Here is an 18,676-nt window from a genome sequence, read left to right as displayed (position 1 = left end):
CTGCTAAGGGCACAGCAGAGCCCAGGCACAGGGAATGGTGCAAGGCAAAGCCGGGAATCACAAAAACTACAAATCAGGGTGACAAAATTCATCCCGGGTGCTGCCGCAATCCCGGCTCTATAAATGCGGCCGGAGCGCGGCTGGCACGGGCTGTCACCGAGCGGTGCCACCGCCGAGGATGTGGCTGTACGTGGTGGCCGTGCTGCTGGGGCTGCTCCTGCTGCGGCGCTGGCACCGGGAGCGGCAGACGGTGCCGCGGCTCTGGGAGAAGCACGTGCTGATCACAGGATGTGACAGCGGCTTCGGGAACCTGCTGGCGCGGCAGCTGGACGCGCGGGGGCTGCGGGTGCTGGCCGCCTGCCTGACCGAGGCCGGGGCCGCGCAGCTGCGGGCGGCCACCTCCAGCCGGCTGCAGACCGTCCTGCTGGACGTCACCTCCAGCAAGAGCATCGCCCACGTCACCGCCTGGGTCCGGGAGCGTGTGGGTGACCAAGGTAAAACGGGCTTGACAGCCCTGTTGTGCCCCCTGGTTTCCCCTGCCAGACCGCGGGGCAATCTCGGCTCTGTGATTAATTGCTGCCTGGCCAGAGGTGCTTCTCTGGCGACTCCACCATCGCCTCCTGCAGGAGCGCTGCCTGGGCAGAGAGTTCAGCTTTCAGCCATTTCCTCCCAAAAATCAGCTAATTAAGAGCCCCAACAGCTCTCCTGCCACCTTGCTCGCTTGTGCCAGCACAGGCGGGACTGGTGCAGCCCCAGCTCATCCCATCCCCTCTCCAGGGCTCTGGGGACTGGTGAACAACGCAGGGATCGCCATCCCCACCGCCCCGAACGAGTGGCTGACCAAGGAGGACTTTGTCAAGGTGCTGGATGTCAACCTGGTGGGGCTGGTGGAGGTGACACTGAGCCTCCTGCCGCTGGTGCGGCGGGCGCGGGGCCGCGTGGTCAACGTGGCCAGCGTGATGGGCCGCGTGTCCTGTTTCGGTGGTGGGTACTGCATCTCCAAGTTCGGCGTGGAAGCCTTCTCTGACAGCCTCAGGTACGGCTGTGGCAGTCCCCGGAGCTCTCCCGTGCTCGTCCAGCAGCCCCAGCATTTCCCTGCTGTTCTCTGGCAGGGTTTTATTTACAAATTTATTCCCGGTTTCATTTTCCCCAGAGAACTTGTGAAACGCTGACCACAAGCGGGCTGGGAGCGTGGGCAGGGCTGGAGCCGTGGGTGTGCAACCTGGGGAAAGGGTTTCAAGGAGCTCTGGAGCAAAGCTCTAGAAGGATCTTTGGGTGGGGGGGATGGACCAGTCCAGGAGGTCCCGGCGTCCCAGGGTGTCCCAGGGTCTGGAATTCTGGAGGCCGGGGGAGTCCTGGGGCACTGAGATTTGGGGAGGTCCTGGGATCCAGGAATGCTCCGAGGTCTGGGGTGGTCCCGAGGCACTGAGGGGGATTCCAGGATCCCGGGATCCAGAGGGGTCCCGGGGCACGGAGGTCGGGGGATGTCTCAGGATCCAGGAGGGTCCATGGAGCAAGGACAAGGTTCCCCTGTGCCCATGATGGAATGCCTGGGGGGTGTCACAAGCAGCCCCTCGCTCCATCCCCCCCCCCGGTCTCTGCCCTCCTCGGGGCAGCAGCTCCTGCTGACGCCCCCACCTCGGGCAGGCGGGAGCTGCGTCCCTTCGGGGTGCAGGTCTCCATCATCGAACCTGGAGGCTTCCAGACGGGAATGATCGACCCCGCCCCGCTGGTGAAGGGCTTCGTTCGCCTCTGGGAGCGGCTCCCGGCAGAAGCCCAGGCAGCCTACGGCCGCCACTACCTGGACAAATGTGAGTCCATCCCCACACCGCACCACCACCCCTGCTGACCCTACATCCATGGGGCTGACCCCCTTCTGCCCACACAGATGCCAAGAGCACCACGCTGCTGCACCGCCTGAGCAGCTCCCGCCTGTCGCTCGTCACCGATGCCATGACACACGCGCTGCTGTCCCGCTGCCCCCGCAGCCGCTACGCCGCCGGCTGGGACGCCTGGCTCATCTTCCTGCCCCTCAGCTACTGCCCGGCCTGGCTGGCCGACGCCATCCTTGGCTTCTTCCTGCCCATCCCGGCCAGCGGGATCCCCTGATGGACAGGGCGCCCGCGGGTGTCTCACGGCCTCGAGAACGTGCTCAGTAAAGGCGGTGCAGTGCTGGGACTTGGCGGTGTCCGATGGCCACGGTGCTGGTGACCCCGTCCCACCGGGGCAGGATCCCGGCTGCTGCCTGTGCCCAGAGCAGCCGCGTAACCCGGGATAGGCTCGGCTGGCAGGGAACGGGCTGGGAAAGGCTGCGCGGTGTTTATCCATCCCCTGGGCTCGTGGGCGGTGATCCCTGCGTCACTCATCGAGCTAATTAAGAGCTGATTAACGATCAGTAGGTGAGGGGCAGGCCTCTGAGATTGTGCACTTGCCTGCGGGGCCAGAGCAGCGCCAATGCAGTCCCCCTCCCCCCGGCTCTGGCAAAGGCCGAGCCCACGCCTGACCGGGACCCCCGAGATGCGACGGGGAGGGCGAGAGGGATGAGGAGGACCCGGGACCTTGCACAAGCTGCGTTCAGCTCGCCGAGCTGCTTCTCCAGCCAAGGAAGCTTTTCCGAAGTGTTTTCTTTGGCTTAGAAAGTACAACGTGCCCGGCAGCCCCCGCACGTCGCGTTCGGGGCCCGCGTGTCCCCAGGGGCCGGGTCGCGTCGTGCCAACCCCCCGGGAGCTGCAGCCTTGGCCGTACCTGCCGTGGGACACCCGTGCCCGCAGCCGCGGGCAGCACCGCGGGCCGGCGACGGCTGCCCGGGGAGGGAAGGAGCGGGAGAGCGGCAGATCCTCGGGTTGCCTCTGCCTGGAGCCCACTTCTCCAGACCCTGAGGGAGGCTGGGGGCTCCTGGGCACTAATTTGGGGTGCTGGGAGCCTTGGGGCGTCCTAACATTGCGGCAGGGATGGGCAGAAGGGGCTGAGCCGCCTGCCCCAAGCCCGCTGGCTTGGAAATACAGCCGGCTCCCAGACCTCGCTATTGCCACCAGGATCAGCAGCCCCTGCACAATCCTTGACGGCTCCCAGATCCCGCTCAGCCCCAGATTTCGGTGTGGAAATTGCCTGACCCGTAAAATAGAACCAGCTGAGCGTTGCTTGCCCCTCGGGTGGGGCAAAGCCCCCCCAGCCCCTCGGTGGCAGAGCGGCCCCTCACCACCCCCACGGCCCCAGCTGAGCCAAAATGTGCCCGGGGCCAGCACGAAGCTGCCGAGTTCCTGTTTGGAAGCCGGTCCTGCCGGGGTTGGTACCTGCACACGGGGTCACCAGCGCTGGGCTTGTTGTTGTGAGCCCCGACTTATCAGTGCCCTCGCGCTTCCCCGCTCCCCGTGCCTTCCTTCCGAGCCAATTGTTGATCCCGCAGTCTTGGCTGCGCTGGAAAAAAGGAGATTTCCTGCAATTGTTTCGCAGGACTTGCAGCCCGATGCAAAATTTTCTGCCTATCAGCCCCCTCCCCAGCGCCGGGGCAAGGCTTGAGCCCCCTGGCTTCCCCTGCCAGACCGCGGGGCAATCACGGCTCTGTGATTAATTGCTGCCTGGCCAGAGGTGCTTTTCTGGCGACATCCATCAGCCATCGGCTCCTGCAGGAGCGCTGCCCGGCAGAGTTCAGCTTTCCCCCGAAAAGAACCCTGAGCTCACCCTGATATCGGGGTGGCATCAGGGACAGCTTTGGCACCTTTGTTATAAGCCACCCCAACCCCTCAGGATTCCCAGCGCCGGGGCAGGACCTGGGATGCATTTTCCCCACAGAAGGATCCAGGCAGGATCCAGCCTCTTAGCCCGGTGGGGTGACAGTGGAGGGGACACTCAGGAAGCCTCGGGGACCCCCGTCCTTCCCCAGGCACCTGCGGCTTCCACACCGACACCTGCCCGGGGCCTCCCCGCTCCCGACTCCCGTCCCCACCCTGCGGCAAAATCAAATGGGAGCCGAGTCCCGGCGCTGGAAATCCAGTCAAATGTCACCCGCGCTGGGCTGTCTCAGGATGTTGCACCACGACGGTCATTTCCTGCCCAGCAAGCGGCCACCAAGCCCACCCGAGCTCCGTGCCCAGAGGCGCTTGAGCTGCCGAGCCGAGAGGATCCGATCCCCCCGCTCCCGAACAACCCCAGCACAGCCCTTGCCCAGCCGCCGGTGAGCCAGCACCGTCCCTCCTCCCTCGTGTCCCTTCTCCTGTCTGTCTGTCCCCTTTACCTTCATCTGTCCCCTCTCCCATCTGTCCGCCCCTTCTCCCGTTTGTCTGTCCCTGGCCCTGTCTGCCTGTCCTTTCACCTGTCCGTCTGTCCCCTTTACCATCCACCTGTCCCCTCGCCCATCTCTCTGCCCCTTCTCCTGTCCATATATCCCCTCTCCCGTCCATCTGTCCCATCTTCCATCTGTCTCTCAGCCCCAGCAGCCTCTCAGGACCTGCAGTGCAGAGAGGAGGGGAGGTTCAGGAGCCCTGGGGGTGGCAGGTCCAGCCTCCCCCTGGTTTGGGGCCGGTGGGTGTCAGCCTGGGTGGGTGCCACAGGGATGACGCTCTCACGGGGGACACCAGCTGTGGCTTGGTCCCGGCTTGCCAAGCTCCAAGTGAAGCAGGGAGACCCCTCTGGAAGGGCAGAGTCCCGCAGCATTCCCAAGGGAACGGCTGCTCCAGCAGCACGAGGCTGGACGGGCTCCGCAGCGTCTTCGCGGTGCGGATGCAGCTGTGCTGGGATCGGAGCTCTCACTTGGGGCAATAAGAGGATGTTCAGGTCAACTGCATTTCCCTGAAATGTATAATTTTGTCACCTACTTGGATGTCCCCGATGGCTCCCGGCAGAGTGAGGGTGGCTGGCGAGTGACCACGCCCCGAGGGCTCGGGTGGGAACGGCGGCTTTCCCGCTGGAGCTGTCTCCTGGACAGAGTCACCGACACCTGTCTGTGTCCCAGGCCAGGCTCTGGGACAGGGAACAGCAACCACACGTGGTGACTGTTGTTTGTGGCTGGCATTTATCCTGGGATATGAGGGGATCACCTGGGTGGACTCAGCATCTTTTGAAGGTTGATGTAGGGAGTCACCATGGGAGTAAAAATTAGGTTAGAAGCCCCTTGAAGGATCTTTTTGATGGGTCTCTGTTTCAGGCTGCCCAGCTCAGTGCTCTCCCTTTCCCTGCAGCCACCAGGATGGCCGAGGTGACCACTGTCCCCATGGAGACACACACTGTCCCAAGTGAGTACGGGGACTACCACAACTTGTCTGAGCTCTTCTACCTCCTGAACCACACCTACACCTACTGTGAGTTCAGCCTGGATGAGAACATCAAGCGAGTGATTCTCTTCATCCTCTACCTGGTCATCTTCGTGGTGGGCTTGGTGGAGAACCTCCTCGTCATCTGGGTCAACTGGCAGACACGGGGCAACAAGAGCTTGGTCAACCTGTACATCATCAACATGGCCATCGCTGACCTCGGGGTGCTGCTCTCGCTGCCCATCTGGATGCTGGAGGTGATGCTGGATTACACCTGGCTCTGGGGCAGCTTCCTCTGCCGCTTCACCCACTACTTCTACTTCGCCAACATGTACGCCAGCATCTTCTTCCTCACCTGCCTGAGCGTGGATCGCTACGTGACCCTGACCAGCTCCTCCCTCTTCTGGCAGCGGCACCAGCACCGCGCGCGCCGCGTGGTCTGCGCCTGCAGCTGGGTCCTGGCCGCCGCCATCCCCGTCCTGGAGGTGGCTCACATGCAGCTGGTCAACACCGGGGAGCCCATCTGCATCTTCATGGCCCCCTTCGAGACCTACGACGAGTGGGCGCTGGCGGTCAGCTTGGCCACCACCACCATCGGCTTCCTCATCCCCTTCCCCATCATCGCGGTGTTCAACGTGCTGACGGCGCGGTTCATCCGGCGCACCAAGCCGGAGAGCCGCAAGCACTGCCTGCTCATCTACGCCTACATCGGGGTGTTCCTGCTCAGCTGGCTGCCCTTCCACGCCGTGCTGACGCTGCTCACCCTCGAGGGCAACCACATCATCCTGCACTGCACCTTCGCCCACTTGCTCTACTTCTTCTACGACATCATAGACTGCTTCACGCTGCTCCACTGCGTCGTCAACCCCATCCTCTACAACTTCCTCAGCAAGAACTTCCGCAGCAAACTCATCTCTGCCGTGGTCAAGTACATCCCCAAGGACCACGGCGGCCAGAAGGGCGCCGGCAACTCCTCCTCCAGCACGCAGCACTCCATAGTCATCGCGAAGGACAACAGCCCTCCCAACTAAGGGGGGGTCAGACTCTCCCAGCCTCCGCTGTGGTGGCTCCCCAGGGACAGCGGGATTGGTTTTCCTGCTGCTGAGCACACAACTTGCTTGGGCACAGCCCTTCTTGGCTGGGCACCTCCCGTGGCAGGTTGAGGTGCCAGGTTTGAGGAGAGCTGGGAGCTACGGACATCTTGCCTCTGGAGTGCTGCTGTGTCCAGCCTAAAGAAAGGATAAGAGAAAATTGTATTTCCTCTTTGACAAGAGAAACCCTTGCAATAATAAAGCCTGTTACTCCACTCGGTGTCTGACACAACCCAACCCCAAGATCAGAGCCCCATCCTGCCCCAAGCTGTGGGGTTGGAGTGCACCATCTGCCCCATCACGGGCATTCCTGCATCCTCAAACTGCCCCTGACTCCCAGCCCTGGGCACGGCACTGCCTGGTGAGAGCCATCCCGGGTGGGAGAGAAGGAATCCTCCCTTTGGAACACAAAACTCCCCCCACAGTGCCCAGCAACGTCCAGAGCCTGATTTTTGACAGATGAAGGCGAAGCAGCCCAAGGGGCTGAGCAGGGCACAGATCTGAGGGGGGGAACAACTTGGATTTGAGATCAACCACTCCTTCAGAGCAATTTTGCAAACCCGCTTGTAAATTAGTAAGGGCTAAACTGAGTTTTACTCCAGACTGATTTTTGGTCCCCCATCCCATTAACTCCAGCCTCCTCTGGAGCGTCCCTGGCAGAATTTTATGGCCACTGGATACATTTCTGAACTCCATCAGGCCCCAACAGCCCTTCCCCTTCCACCAAAGTCCCTGTGGGAGCACGGGCATGTGCAGAAAACCTCAGAGCTGGAGCACGGGCTGGGCTTGTGCTGTGCAAGGAACTGGAGCATCCGGAGAAAGTTCATCCTTGTCTGGATCCTGATCCCAGTCACGTGCTGCGGGTCAGGCCCTCGCTGGGGGAAGGTGACAGAGTGACCATAAATCTACCAAAGGCCTTGAGCTGCTCGAGGAACACGTCGTGAAAAAAGCAAAGCATAAGCAGTTCTGGGGACAGGATGCTGGCGCAGGGGTGGGAGCAGGATGTCCCGGGAGAAGCCCATGGCCAGGGGTTGAGACGGATACGGAGTTATCACGGGGCTGGCTGGGAAAGCTCTGCCACTTCCAGGGGTCCCTGATGGGGTAAAAACCCTAAATTCCTCAGGGTTCCTTCTGCAGGGATGTTCCTCTGTATCCCGGGAAAGGAGCACTGAGGGAACAATCCAAATCCACAGAAACCCTGGGAAGGCTCCAGCCCCCTGGTCAGAATTCCCTGCTCAGGGCAGCAGCTCAGGCCGTTCCCCTTCTCTGCTCCTCACACCTGTGAGTGCAGAACCCCCGGGGCTGTGAGACCCCCAGGCTGAGATCTGCACCCTCAGGACCCCACCACCTTCATTCCCTGATCCCAAATCCTCCCTGAGCTTCCCTTTGCTAATTCCCTCCCATTTCCAAGGAAGAAATGGATGATAAATAAACAACCAGCCACTCAGCAGGGCAAAAATATATTCAAGATACTTAAACATGTAAAATTTGGTATTTTACCTAATAAACTTAATTTTTAACTGTCTTAATTTCTCTGCACTTTTGTCCATAGACCTTAGGGCCAGAGTGGCCTCAAATAAATTGTCACTCATGTGGTGACCTGGGCTGGGGCACCCTGTTCCCACATCCATGGGAAGTTCTTCCTTGTGTCGGGGTGGAACTTCTTGTGGTTTCATTTGTGGCCACTGCTCCTTGTCCTGTCCCACCACTGAAAAGTCTGGCACCATCCTCTTGGCACCCACCTTTGAGGTATTGTTATGGATTTATGAGATCCCCTCTCAAATGAGATATTTATACAGATATCTGAGATATTTTTATGGACTGAGATCCCCTCTCAAATGAGCTATTGGAGATATTTTTATGGATTGTTGAGATCCCCTCTCAAATAAGATATTTATACAGATATCTGAGATATTTTTATGGATTGGTCCCCTCTCAAATAAGATGTTTATATGGACATCTGAGATATTTTTATGGATTGATAGAATCCCATCTCAGTCTCCTCTTCTCCAGATTAATCAAGCCCAGCTCCCACAGTCTCTCCTCATCACTGAGCTGCTCCAGACCCCTCAAAACCATTTTGAGCTCAGTTCCCAGCCCATGGAGCTCCAGTTCCTGGCAAACATGGTGCAGAAAAGGCTCATCCAGGCACGCAAACCTGGCTCTGCTCCCACCCTGCTGCTGCACCCCTCTCTCCCTCCTGCTCCTGTATCCCACAGGAATGTCCCAAACTGTTCCCCTGAGCCAGTCCTGGAGCCGTGTCACAAATCCAGTGGGAGCATGATACAGGGATGGCCTCGCCTGCTTCCCAGGCACTCCTGGGAGGAACATGTTTCATGAAGAAGCAGCTACAAGAGGTCAATGTTTTCCATTTTATTATTCTAAATAAAAACCACACTTTGTGCTGAACAATGGAGTAGAAAAGAACCCGATGTACAACGATTTTAGACATCTACGATTTGGGGGGGGAAAGTTTACAAAATATACAAAACTTTACAGCAAATAGATAGTAAACACTTAAATAGCAGGAGGTCAGTACCTACGATTAACTTAACGAAAAGGTTAGACAGCAAGTTCAACTCTTGTTCTTTCTTCTTCTGCTCAATTACTGTGATGACAGACCTGGATCCACTGAGAACAGGGAAAGTGAATTTTGTGTTGGGGATGGGAGTGAGCCTGGGCTCAGAGCTGGGCCCTCAGAGGGGATTCTCTGTCTGGGCTCCCCTGGAGGCTCCGTGACCTGGACGCTGCCAGAATTTCCCCTCCGCAACTCCCTCTCCTACCCCAGGATCCCAAAGCACTTTGCAAACACCTCAGGCTGCCCCAGGGGAGGTAGGTTGGTGTCCCCACAGCCACCAAGGGCCGTGGGGACAGGAGAGAGCCAGGTTTGCCCGTGGTGGTGGAGAAGGAACGAAATCCGGCATGGAGCCACTGCTCTGGCTCTCCCAACACTGAACTGGAGCTCCCAGGCAGGCTGGGGACAGGGATGACATCCCTGCCAACCCCTGAAGGCTCGGGAGCACCCAGGACCCCCACTCAGGTCTCTGAGCCTTCTGGGAATCACCCTCAGGAGTAGCAGCAGCAGGTCCAGACCCATCCCTGCAGCCCCTCCACTGCTGATTTGGGGTGTTCCACATGGGAATGATCCGTTTTAACCCAGGCAAACAGAAGTTCCCTGGATCAGAGGCAGCAGCAAGAGGGGGGCTCCTGCTTTCCCCCCCCCCAGGCAGGAGCAAGGGCTGGCTGTGCCTGTTGGTGTTTCGGTGTAAAAGCTTCTCTTTTTGGTTTATGTGCACAAAAGGCTTTTGCTTTTCAGCTTAGTGAGATCCGGGGCTGCAGACCCTCCCTGAAGCTCACCACAACTTCTGGAACATTCCAGGAGGGTCTCAAGGCTCTCCCAGCCTTGTCTGTCCCTCACACCCTTCACAGCCACCTCCAGAGCAGTGCAGCTCGCGTCCATCCCTGTCCCTGTCCCTGTCCCCAGCCTGTCATCAGCCGGGCACAGCCCTGAGTTCCACGCTCGAGGGGACCCTGCACGAGCAGGGGGTGGGACTGGGTGACCCCCGATGGTCCCTTCCAGCCTCATCCATCCCACGATTCCATGACACAAACCCTGGAACCCAGAGAGCAGCTCAGAGGAGCCCACCAGCTCCCACGCTGCCCAGAGCACCACGCCATTCCCAAAATGACCCCTTCTCTTGTAAAACCTAACACAGCTCCACACAGCTCCACAGTGACCCCAGGACCACGAGCCTGGAGTTCAGAACTCAGAGCTGCAGCAGCCAGGCCAACCCAGAGCTGACCTTGGCTCTGGGGCCTCCCCTCCTCCAAAGCCAGGCTCCAGGCACCCTCCCTGCTCCCGGAGGTAGGTCGGTACCACGGGAGGTACCACCCTCATTTTACAGATGAGGAAACTGAGGCAAAGAGGTGAAGTGACTTGCCCAAGGCCACGGCGGAGCTGGAAGAGAGACCCCGGGTGCTCTGAGCTCTCTGAGTCCAGCCCCCACTGCAGGATGGCCCTGTCTGGGTGTCCCTTCCCAGGGGTCCCTTCCTGGGTGTCCCTTCACAGGGAGAGGGCAGCGGGGTGAGTTTCCAGGGTTTGCAAATCACTAGTTTAGTTTAGTTTAGTTTTAGTTTTAGTTTTGTAACAGTAAAACTTGACAGAAGCGCAGGAGCCGATCCACGACCGCCGAGGCTGGAGAGCCCCGAGCACTTCCTTGTTTGTGAGGTAGAATGAGTTACCCGAGGGCAGTCCCAGCTTGGAAAGATCTGTTCCTCCCCACCTCTGCCCCACAGCAGGATAACAAGGGGAGAAGCTAATCCATGCCCTTCCCAGTGTTAACACTGTTGGCACCAGCTGACCTCACCAGGGTGGCCAGGAGAGACCCCCAGGAGTGGCCAGGAGAGCCCCCCATGCTGAGGTGGACCTGACACAGGGCCAAGAGAGACCCCCTGTGCCAAGGAGAGCCTGACACGTGTCCAGGACAGCTCCCCATGCCCAGAAGTGCCTCCTGCACCAAGGGGCACTGAAACGTAGAGGGGGAGAGCCCCCCACACCCAGGAGAGCCCCCCACGGCCAGGAGAGCCCCCCCATGCCCAGGAGAGCCCCCCCATGCCCAGGAGAGCCCCCCCACGCCCAGGGGAGCCCCCAGAAGTGCCCAGCATGCAGCAGGAGAGGCCAAGCCATCGCTGTGGCTCCCACTCCATGAACAAACTCACATCACTCCAAGCACACACGTTTGCCACCGGAGCGCGTCCGGGATGTGGCGACGCAGGGCGTGGGAGGGGGGATCCCTCTGGCAGGAGAAGGGTCCCTCCTCCTTCCAGGGAGTTAAGGCAACAGCTTCAGCCTGACTCGTCTGCCCGGGGCACAGCGTGAGGCTGGGGCAGAGCAGAGCCAGGAGACTCCTGGCTCTCTGTGGCCACCACAAATCACCCCACAGGGAGCCTGGACCTGCTCCCCCCCTCCCTCTCCAGTCCTACAGGAGACCCCCGTGCTCACGCAGCCGTCTGTGCCCAGCTCTGCAGGGAGGTTGTGTTGCTCCTTCAGCTCCTCCTCCGGGTCTCAGGGCACGAGCGAGTCCCAGCCACGGCAGAGCAAACACGGCCTGGGAATCTGTGAAATCCCCTGCTCCTGGTTCCCTGCGGGGATCCCTCCTTGTTTACACATTCAGGTGCTTCCTGCTCCTCTCCCCAGCAACACAGCAATGGCCGATCCCAGAGCACGCTTTGCTCGTCTCCTGGCAGTAGCAGCAGAACACCAGGGATGCCCAGAGTGTCTTTTTCTTTCCTTCTTTCTTTCTCTTTTGTTCCTTTCCTTCGAGTCCAGCGCCTGCTCTGGCTCTGTCCCTCTCCACTGAGGTCAGGTGTGAAAATCTTAGCAGCATCAGTTTGTGGACAAGCTCAGGGTTAGCCTGGTCAAGTGGGCTAAAAGGCTCAAAAAAAAAAAAATAGAATCTAGACTCAAAAACTAGTGAGAAATGCTAAAAGCACAGAACTTGATGCCCTCTAACAGGACCAGAGGTAAGTAAACACGACAGACTCCTTGGAACAGTGATGTACCTCACGTGCTGTTAATTTGTACAACGCCACCAATCTAAAAAGCCCTAGGAAGGCCCAAAAAACAAAAATAAAAAAAAATTAAACCAAAACCAAAAGAGAATTCCATCCATGATGCCTGACCATTAAATAAAACAAAACAACTTTTTTTTTTTTTTTTTTTTTTTCCCCTCCTTTTCCTCCTCCAAAGCTTCCATCGTTAACACTCCTCCGCCAGCCGTGCCCCCATCAGCTATCCGTGTTTTTCTCGGCCTCTTTGGAATGGATGATGTACATGAAAGTCTGTTCGATGGTGAAGTCCGGCGGGAGGCTGCCCTTGTGCACCCCTATGTGCTTGCTCATCAGGTTGAGCGTGGAGCTGTAGTGGCCACACACCGTGCAGCGATACATGAGGGCCCCCGAGTGCGTCCGCAGGTGGCACTTGATGGTGGAGCGCCCGCGGAAGAACTTGTGGCACACCTTGCACTGGTACGGCTTCTCCCCGGTGTGGATGCGCCGGTGGTAGTTGAACTCGCTGGTGTGGGCGAACCTCTTGCCACACACCTTGCAGCTGTACTTGCTGTTCCCCGGCTGGTTCTGCAGCGCCAGCTCTTCGCTCAGGAACTCCTCGGGCAGCTTCCTCTTGGGCAGCCCCTGCGGCTGCAGGCGCTCCCCAAATCCCGCCCGGATGTCCAGGCTGCCCCCGCACTTGTGCTGGCTGACGTGGTAGCGATAGGCGGCTTCCAGCTTGAAGCTCTGGCTGCAGAAGTGGCACTGGAAGAGAGCCTCCTCCACGTGCTGGTGCACGGCCAGGTGCTTCTCCAGGAGCTGCCGGTCCACGAAGCTGCTGGCGCACACGGAGCAGGAGAAGACGGAGATGCCCAGGTGGGACAGGGCGTGCCACAGCAGGCTGCAGAGGCTCAGGTGCCGCTGGTCGCACACGCCGCACGTCTGGCTCTTCAGGTTCACGTGCTCCAGCAGGTGGCTCCGGACGGCGTGGAAATCTTTGGCCAAGGGCTTCCCGCAGGCAGCGCAGGCCAGCTCGGGGCCGGGCCCTCCCCCAAACACGGCCACCTTCCCCGGCAGGGGGTCACTGGGGTGGACGATGACGTTGTTGTCGAAGACTCCGTCCCGCCGGTGCAGCGTCAGCTGCCACTGGGTGAAGAACTTGGTCTCGCACATGTCGCAGGAGAAGAGGAAGATGCCGATGTGGGACAGCACGTGAGTGACCCTGGAGTTGCGGTCCTGGAAGTGGGTCTCGCAGACTTTGCAGTTCCCTGTCAGCAGGTCGACGTGGTCCCTGGCGTGCTGGCGGATCAGCTGGATGTTGGGCTCCAGCACCTTCTTGCACACCTGGCAGGGCATGGCCTTGCTGTCCCGGCTGTCGCTCTCGAAGGCCAGTTCCTCCTCGCTGTCATCGCTCAGCTCAATCACTTCCTCAGACGGCACCAGCTCTTCTCCAGCATCCTCAAAATGCAGCTCGGCCTCTCCCAAATCCTCCAGCTGGAGCTCATCCATCTGCTCGAATCCCGGCTCTTTGGAGTGGTCGCTGTTGCTGGGGCAGGAATTGCTCCCCGTGGAGACATCCAGGGAGGGGTCGGTGGGGAAGAAGCCGCCCTTGCCGTAGTCACCGTTGCTCTGGGCCTTGTACTGAGGGCAGGAGCTGCCGGTGGTCTGTGCCACGACATTCCCACCGGGCTGGGCCCCCAGAGCCGCGACCGGAGCGAACTGCCCCGGATCCGACTCCTGCTCTGTCTTGGGAGTCTGCTGGGGGTGCATCATGGGGAGAGCCTGGCTGGCCTCACCCACGGCACTCCTGTCATCCTCTTTGTAGCTGCCCACCACGTCCCCGTGCAGGAGGTAATTCCGCTCGGGGCCGAAGTGCTCCGCGCCGCTCCGGATGTCCCCCAAAGAGTGGCTCTGCTCCGAGGAGGTGCTGCTCAGCGGCCCGGCCCGGCCTTCCCCCACAGACAGGGCAGGCTGCTTGGTGATGGCCGAGCTCTCCAGGTCGGGGAAGGTGGAGTGACAGGCCTGCAGCAGATCCTCCATGCCCAGCCGCTCCGCCACCTCGTAGATGACGCCCACGTTGATGAGGTCGGTGAAGAGCTCCGAGGTGTACACAAAGCTCAGGATCTTCTCGAAGTTGGCTGGCGTGATGAAATCCACCACGTAGGTCCTGGCAGCATCCAGCCCCGTGTTGAGGAAGAGGTTCTGGAAGTAGCCGGCAGCGCAGGCCAGCACGGCCTTGTGCGCGGCGAAGGAGCGGGAGCCCACCAGGATGGTGACGTCGCACATGGTCTCGGAGAGCCGGCACTTGTTGAGTTCCTTCAGCAGGTTGTTGGGGTGGTTGGTGCTGTGCAGCTTGATCCTCATGCCCATCTTAGCAGCTGCTTAAGAGTCCCTTCTCCTGGTCAGCTCGGCCTTCACACTTTCATCCGCGGCGGGAGCAGGAACTGGCAGGGCAAGGGGCTCTGCAGAGGGGAAAGGCAAAAAAAAAAGTTATTTAACAAACAAAGCAATCCCATTCTGGTCATACCTCCCATTTTGCACCTTTCTGAGAAGCCACGGAGCAGCTGCTCAGCTGGAGATGGACTAAACCTGTCTTGTCACCTCACTTTTGGGAAGTAAAAGGCTGGACGTGCAAAGCAGCAAAGTCAAAACAAAAAGACACCGACTCTCCGAGGCAGCCTGAAGGTCCCACGGCTACTGGGGCAGGGACAGAGATCCTGCTGACCCTGAGACCCAACTGGAGCCTGTTCCAGACATCTCCCTCTTCCTGAGCCGGGGAGGAGGCTCCTCTCCAAAGAGATGTCACTCAGGCTGGACACGCCAGTTGGATTCGCCTCTAGGTCTCCTCCAGCCGCAGCCACTTCATTCCTTCACTTCAGATTCCACCTGCAGCCACAAGGACACGTCAGGCTCCCAGGTGGGATTCTCTGCATTCCAGCCTTGTGGATTCCCCTGGGATGGATTCCCCTGGGATGGATTCCCCGGGGATTTTGCTCAGATTCCTCAGCTGCCATCACACCTGTCCCACAGCACCGGCCATTCCCGTGTCCTCCCAGCTTATCCCATTGCCTTTGTCCCTCTGTCCTGCTCACAGATGCCTCAAGAGCTCTTGGGATTTCACGAACTTACCCAGGAAACTCTATCCTTAATTCCCCTATTCCTAATTCCCTGCTTTCCCCTCGTTGAGACAGGGAACAGCGAGCCCAGAAGGCAGCAAAGAGCAGGACTTTGGAGGGGCTGGAGCTGCCTCTGCCCCAGCTCCGGGGAAAACCGAGGCCCAGAGGACGGGCTGTTCTCCCCGGGGATGCGGAGGGATGGGGAGAACACCACTGGCAGCTGGGGAGGGCGAGGAGGAGGATGAAGATGCCGCGGGGAAGGCTCTGGAAGGCCAAAAGCACCGGGGCGATTGCTGCGGCGTGGGGATCCCTGCGGAGGGGATGGGGCAGGAGGGGAAGGAGCGGGACAGAGGTTGGGGGGCAGCGGGAAGGGGGGCGCGGGCGGGCAGGGGGCTCCGCGCCGGCGGCGGACGGGGAGTCCCGGAGCTGCTCCGCGAGAAACGGGAGGAGATGGCGGGGGCGGGGGGGGGGGACAGCGGGGTCCCCGGTGGGGCCCGGGGAGGGGGGGCAGGAAGGGCCCCCGGGGGGAGCCACGAAAGGCAGCGGGAGGCCCCGGGGAGGGTAGGAGAGGGTCGGCGCGGGGCTGGCGGCGGGGGGCGCGGCGCGGGGGCCCTGCGGGGGCCGGGGGTCGCGGGCGGGGGTCGCTCCTTACCCGCCCGGCGCCCCGCACCATCCCGGCCCGGCTCACACAAAGGCGCCGACCCGCCCCGCGCCCGCCCCGGCCCGCGCCGCCTTCCGGGACCCGCCGCCGGCAGCGCCCCCGCGCGGCGCGGAGGACACAGAGCAGGGGCACCGGCCGGGGCAGGGACACGGACACGGGGAGGGACACACGGACACGGAGAGGGACACACGGACACATGGACACGGGGATGGACACATGGACACACGGGGCGGGGACACACGGACACGGAGAGGGACACACGGACACGGAGCGGGGACACACGGACACACGGACACGGGGATGGACACACGGACACGGAGAGGGACACACGGACACATGGACACGGGGATGGACACATGGACACACGGGGCGGGGTCACACGGACACGGGGCGGGGACACACGGACACGGGGCGGGACACACGGACACGGGGCGGGACACACGGACACGGGGAGGGACACACGGACACGGGGCGGAGACACACGGACGCGAGGCGGGGACACACGGACGCGAGGCGGGGACACACGGACACACGGACACGGGGCGGGGACACGGACGCGGGAAGGAACACACGGACATGGGATGGACACACGGACACGGGGATGGACACGGGGAGGGACACGGGGAGGGACACACGGACACGGAGGCACAGGGAGGGACACGGGGTTGGACTCACGGACACGGGGTTGGACACACGGACACGGGGTTGGACTCACGGACACGGGGAGGGACACACGGACACGGGGCGGGACAAGGGATGGGACGCACGGACACAATAATGGACATGGACACTGGAAGGGACCCACGGACAGGGTCACGGGCACTTCTCCAGTCACGGGGGCTGCCGCGGGGAAGGGACAGGTCGCTGTAGCCCAAGAGCCCCCGAACCCCGGCCCCGCAGGTCCCGTGGGCTCATCCCCGTGGATCCCCATCCCCTGGGCTGTCCCGAGCGGGTCCCGGAGGCGCAGCCAAGACACAGAGCCGCAGTTTGCGCGTGTCCCGCGCGGACACGGGTGGGTGTATAGCGGGGCACGTCCAGGTGTACACAGGTGCACGGACACGCGCGCGTGGGGCGGGACGGCCGCGCTCCCGGCGGCTCCCACGACAGCTCCGTGGGCGCCGGCGCCCGGGACGCTCCCGCAGTCGGTCCCACCGTCCCCGGGACACGGGGCACAACCCCGCCCGGGCCCCTCCGCGCGTGGGGGGCTCGTTCCGCCGCTCAGGCCGCCCGCAGCGGGGCCTCGCCGGGCGCGGGGGGTCCCGGGGAACACCGGGGGGCCGGGCCGCCGCCCCCCCGCCCCGCTGCTCGCCCGGGCTCCGCTGCTCGCTTCCCCATGAGCCCCACGAAGAAATCGTGCATGTCTCCTGCGGAGAGACCGGCCGTCAGCGGCACCGGCACCGGCGCCGGCAGCGGCGCCGGCACCGGGCGGGACTTACTCTTCTGCGACGCCGCGGGGGGACCTGGAAGAGACCGAAGCGGGTGAGAGAGGACCGGGCGGACCGACACCCTCCCACCCGAGCCCCCCAGCCCCTCACCGGCGCCCTCCTCCCGCAGCAGCTCCAGCGCGGCGGCGGCGGCCCCGGGGCTGCCGCGGGCGCTCCACGGCAGCGGCTCCGGGACGGGCATCCCCTGCGGGAGCGAAGCGGGTGAGCGGGGTGGGAAGGGGTCCGGGAGCTCCCGGGGATCTGGGGTCCGCCCGCCGCTCCCCCCGCGACGGCCGTACCAGCGCGGGGCCCGGCGGGGCGGCGGGGGCGCGGCGGGCGAGGGCGAGCGGCAGCGCCAGGAAGAGCAGCACGGCCAGCACCGGTCGGTTCTTCATCCTCAGGGGGAGATCAACGATCAGCGACGGAGCGGCGGGGCCCGGGGGTTGTTCCGAGCCGGCGGCCCCTCGATAGGGCGGCCCGGGATGAGCCTGGAACCGAACCGGGCTCTGGGGAGGGAAAGCAGCGAGACGGGAGCCGGGGGAGCCGGGGGCGGCGGGACCCCTCTGGGGTGTGCGGAGGAGGGGCCGCGCCGCTTCCCGGGCTGCCGGTGTCCCTTGGATGGGCTGCACGCCGGGCGTGCATTACAGGGGTGGGGGGGCCCGTTCCGGGCAGTGCAGGGGGACACTGCCGTGCTGTGGCCCCGCAGGTCCCGTGTCCCCGCTTGTGCCCGTGGTGCCACGGCTGTGCGCTCACACACGAGCCGTGCAAACACTCACGAGTGTGGGGCACAGGCACGGCTCGGGCTCCGTCCTGCTCGTTCACCCGTCTCAGCGCACCCGTGTCCCCTGACACGCTCCCTGGCACGCATGTGCTTGCCCTCAGCCGGACTTGCTTTTAGAACCCACACCAAACCCTCCCCAAATTCAAGCGACACCTTCACCCCATCTCTCCTCCTGTCTGTGCCCTCCCCAGCGCTGTCCCAACCTCCACTTCATCCTTCTGCCTTCCCCTAGCCCCAGCGGGGTGAGGACAGGCCACAGCAGCTCCCCGGGACCCTGGGGAGCCCCCAGAGCCGTGGGGCACAGGGACACAGACCTGCCGAGCCCTCCGGTGGAGTCGAGGGCTGAGGGACCCTCGCCGCTGGTGGCTGCAGAGCAGGAACTCCTCGAGGCGTGGTGGTGGACAGCAGCGGTGGTGGTCAGTGGTGGTGGTCAGCAGCAGTGGTCAGTGATGGTGGGCAGGGGCGGTGGTCAGCAGCAGTGGTCAGCAGCGGTGGTCAGTGGTGGTGGGCAGCTCCCCCGGCCCGGGCTCAGCCGGGAGGTGAAGTACCGGGGCAGCGGCTGCTGCGCGACGCTAAATAAGGGGCTCTGCCCATGGCACGGCGTGGGTGGGCAAGAGGAGAGCCGCCAATGGGGGCCGGTGGGGTGGTACCCCCACCCTGCAGCTTCACGCCCACGCAGGCACCGTGACACCGACAGCGCTCGTCACACACGCGGAGTCACACAGCGGCACACGCGTGCCCACGCAGGCACCCCCGGGTGGGGGGTCAGCGCACGGGCACCGTGCCCACGCAGCCCCCGGCCCCTCA

At 62.2% G+C, this 18,676-nt stretch overlaps 4 protein-coding genes across 6 annotated transcripts; 2 read left to right on the top strand and 2 right to left on the bottom strand.

The window, feature by feature from the left end:
* Window positions 1–151: 151 nt before the first annotated feature.
* On the top strand, window positions 152–2,164 carry LOC128822897 (retinol dehydrogenase 16-like). The gene is made up of 4 exons (XM_054004774.1): window positions 152–494; window positions 778–1,036; window positions 1,648–1,811; window positions 1,889–2,164. The coding sequence occupies exons 1-4, from the start codon at window positions 179–181 to the stop codon at window positions 2,107–2,109; spliced, it is 960 nt and encodes a 319-aa protein (XP_053860749.1). The 5' UTR covers window positions 152–178; the 3' UTR covers window positions 2,110–2,164.
* A 1,951-nt stretch (window positions 2,165–4,115) lies between these two features.
* GPR182 (G protein-coupled receptor 182) lies at window positions 4,116–7,865 on the top strand. 2 transcript variants are annotated; one of them, XM_054004753.1, is made up of 2 exons: window positions 4,116–4,174; window positions 5,178–7,865. In XM_054004753.1, the coding sequence occupies exon 2, from the start codon at window positions 5,186–5,188 to the stop codon at window positions 6,278–6,280; it is 1,095 nt and encodes a 364-aa protein (XP_053860728.1). In that variant the 5' UTR covers window positions 4,116–4,174; window positions 5,178–5,185; the 3' UTR covers window positions 6,281–7,865. The 2 variants fall into 2 exon arrangements, with proteins under 2 accessions (XP_053860728.1, XP_053860729.1); XM_054004754.1 differs by having other exon boundaries at window positions 4,121–4,174; window positions 5,144–7,865.
* A 3,123-nt stretch (window positions 7,866–10,988) lies between these two features.
* Window positions 10,989–15,720, bottom strand: ZBTB39 (zinc finger and BTB domain containing 39). Its single transcript, XM_054004728.1, has 2 exons — window positions 15,656–15,720; window positions 10,989–14,349 (listed from the first exon to the last, which is right to left on the bottom strand). The coding sequence occupies exon 2, from the start codon at window positions 14,255–14,257 to the stop codon at window positions 12,128–12,130; it is 2,130 nt and encodes a 709-aa protein (XP_053860703.1). The 5' UTR covers window positions 14,258–14,349; window positions 15,656–15,720; the 3' UTR covers window positions 10,989–12,127.
* Window positions 15,721–16,697: 977 nt separating this feature from the next.
* On the bottom strand, window positions 16,698–18,297 carry LOC128822894 (serine/threonine-protein kinase LMTK3-like). Of its 2 annotated transcripts, none has more exons than XM_054004769.1 (4): window positions 18,184–18,297; window positions 17,388–17,594; window positions 17,200–17,293; window positions 16,698–17,028 (listed from the first exon to the last, which is right to left on the bottom strand). In XM_054004769.1, the coding sequence occupies exons 2-4, from the start codon at window positions 17,481–17,483 to the stop codon at window positions 16,883–16,885; spliced, it is 336 nt and encodes a 111-aa protein (XP_053860744.1). In that variant the 5' UTR covers window positions 17,484–17,594; window positions 18,184–18,297; the 3' UTR covers window positions 16,698–16,882. The 2 variants fall into 2 exon arrangements, with proteins under 2 accessions (XP_053860744.1, XP_053860745.1); XM_054004770.1 differs by having other exon boundaries at window positions 17,388–17,576.
* Between the last annotated feature and the right edge of the window lie 379 nt (window positions 18,298–18,676).

The sequence above is a fragment of the Vidua macroura genome, unplaced genomic scaffold (assembly GCF_024509145.1).
Source record: "Vidua macroura isolate BioBank_ID:100142 unplaced genomic scaffold, ASM2450914v1 whyUn_scaffold_107, whole genome shotgun sequence".
Taxonomy (NCBI): domain Eukaryota; kingdom Metazoa; phylum Chordata; class Aves; order Passeriformes; family Viduidae; genus Vidua; species Vidua macroura.
This window is presented reverse-complemented; position numbering and strand designations above follow the sequence as displayed.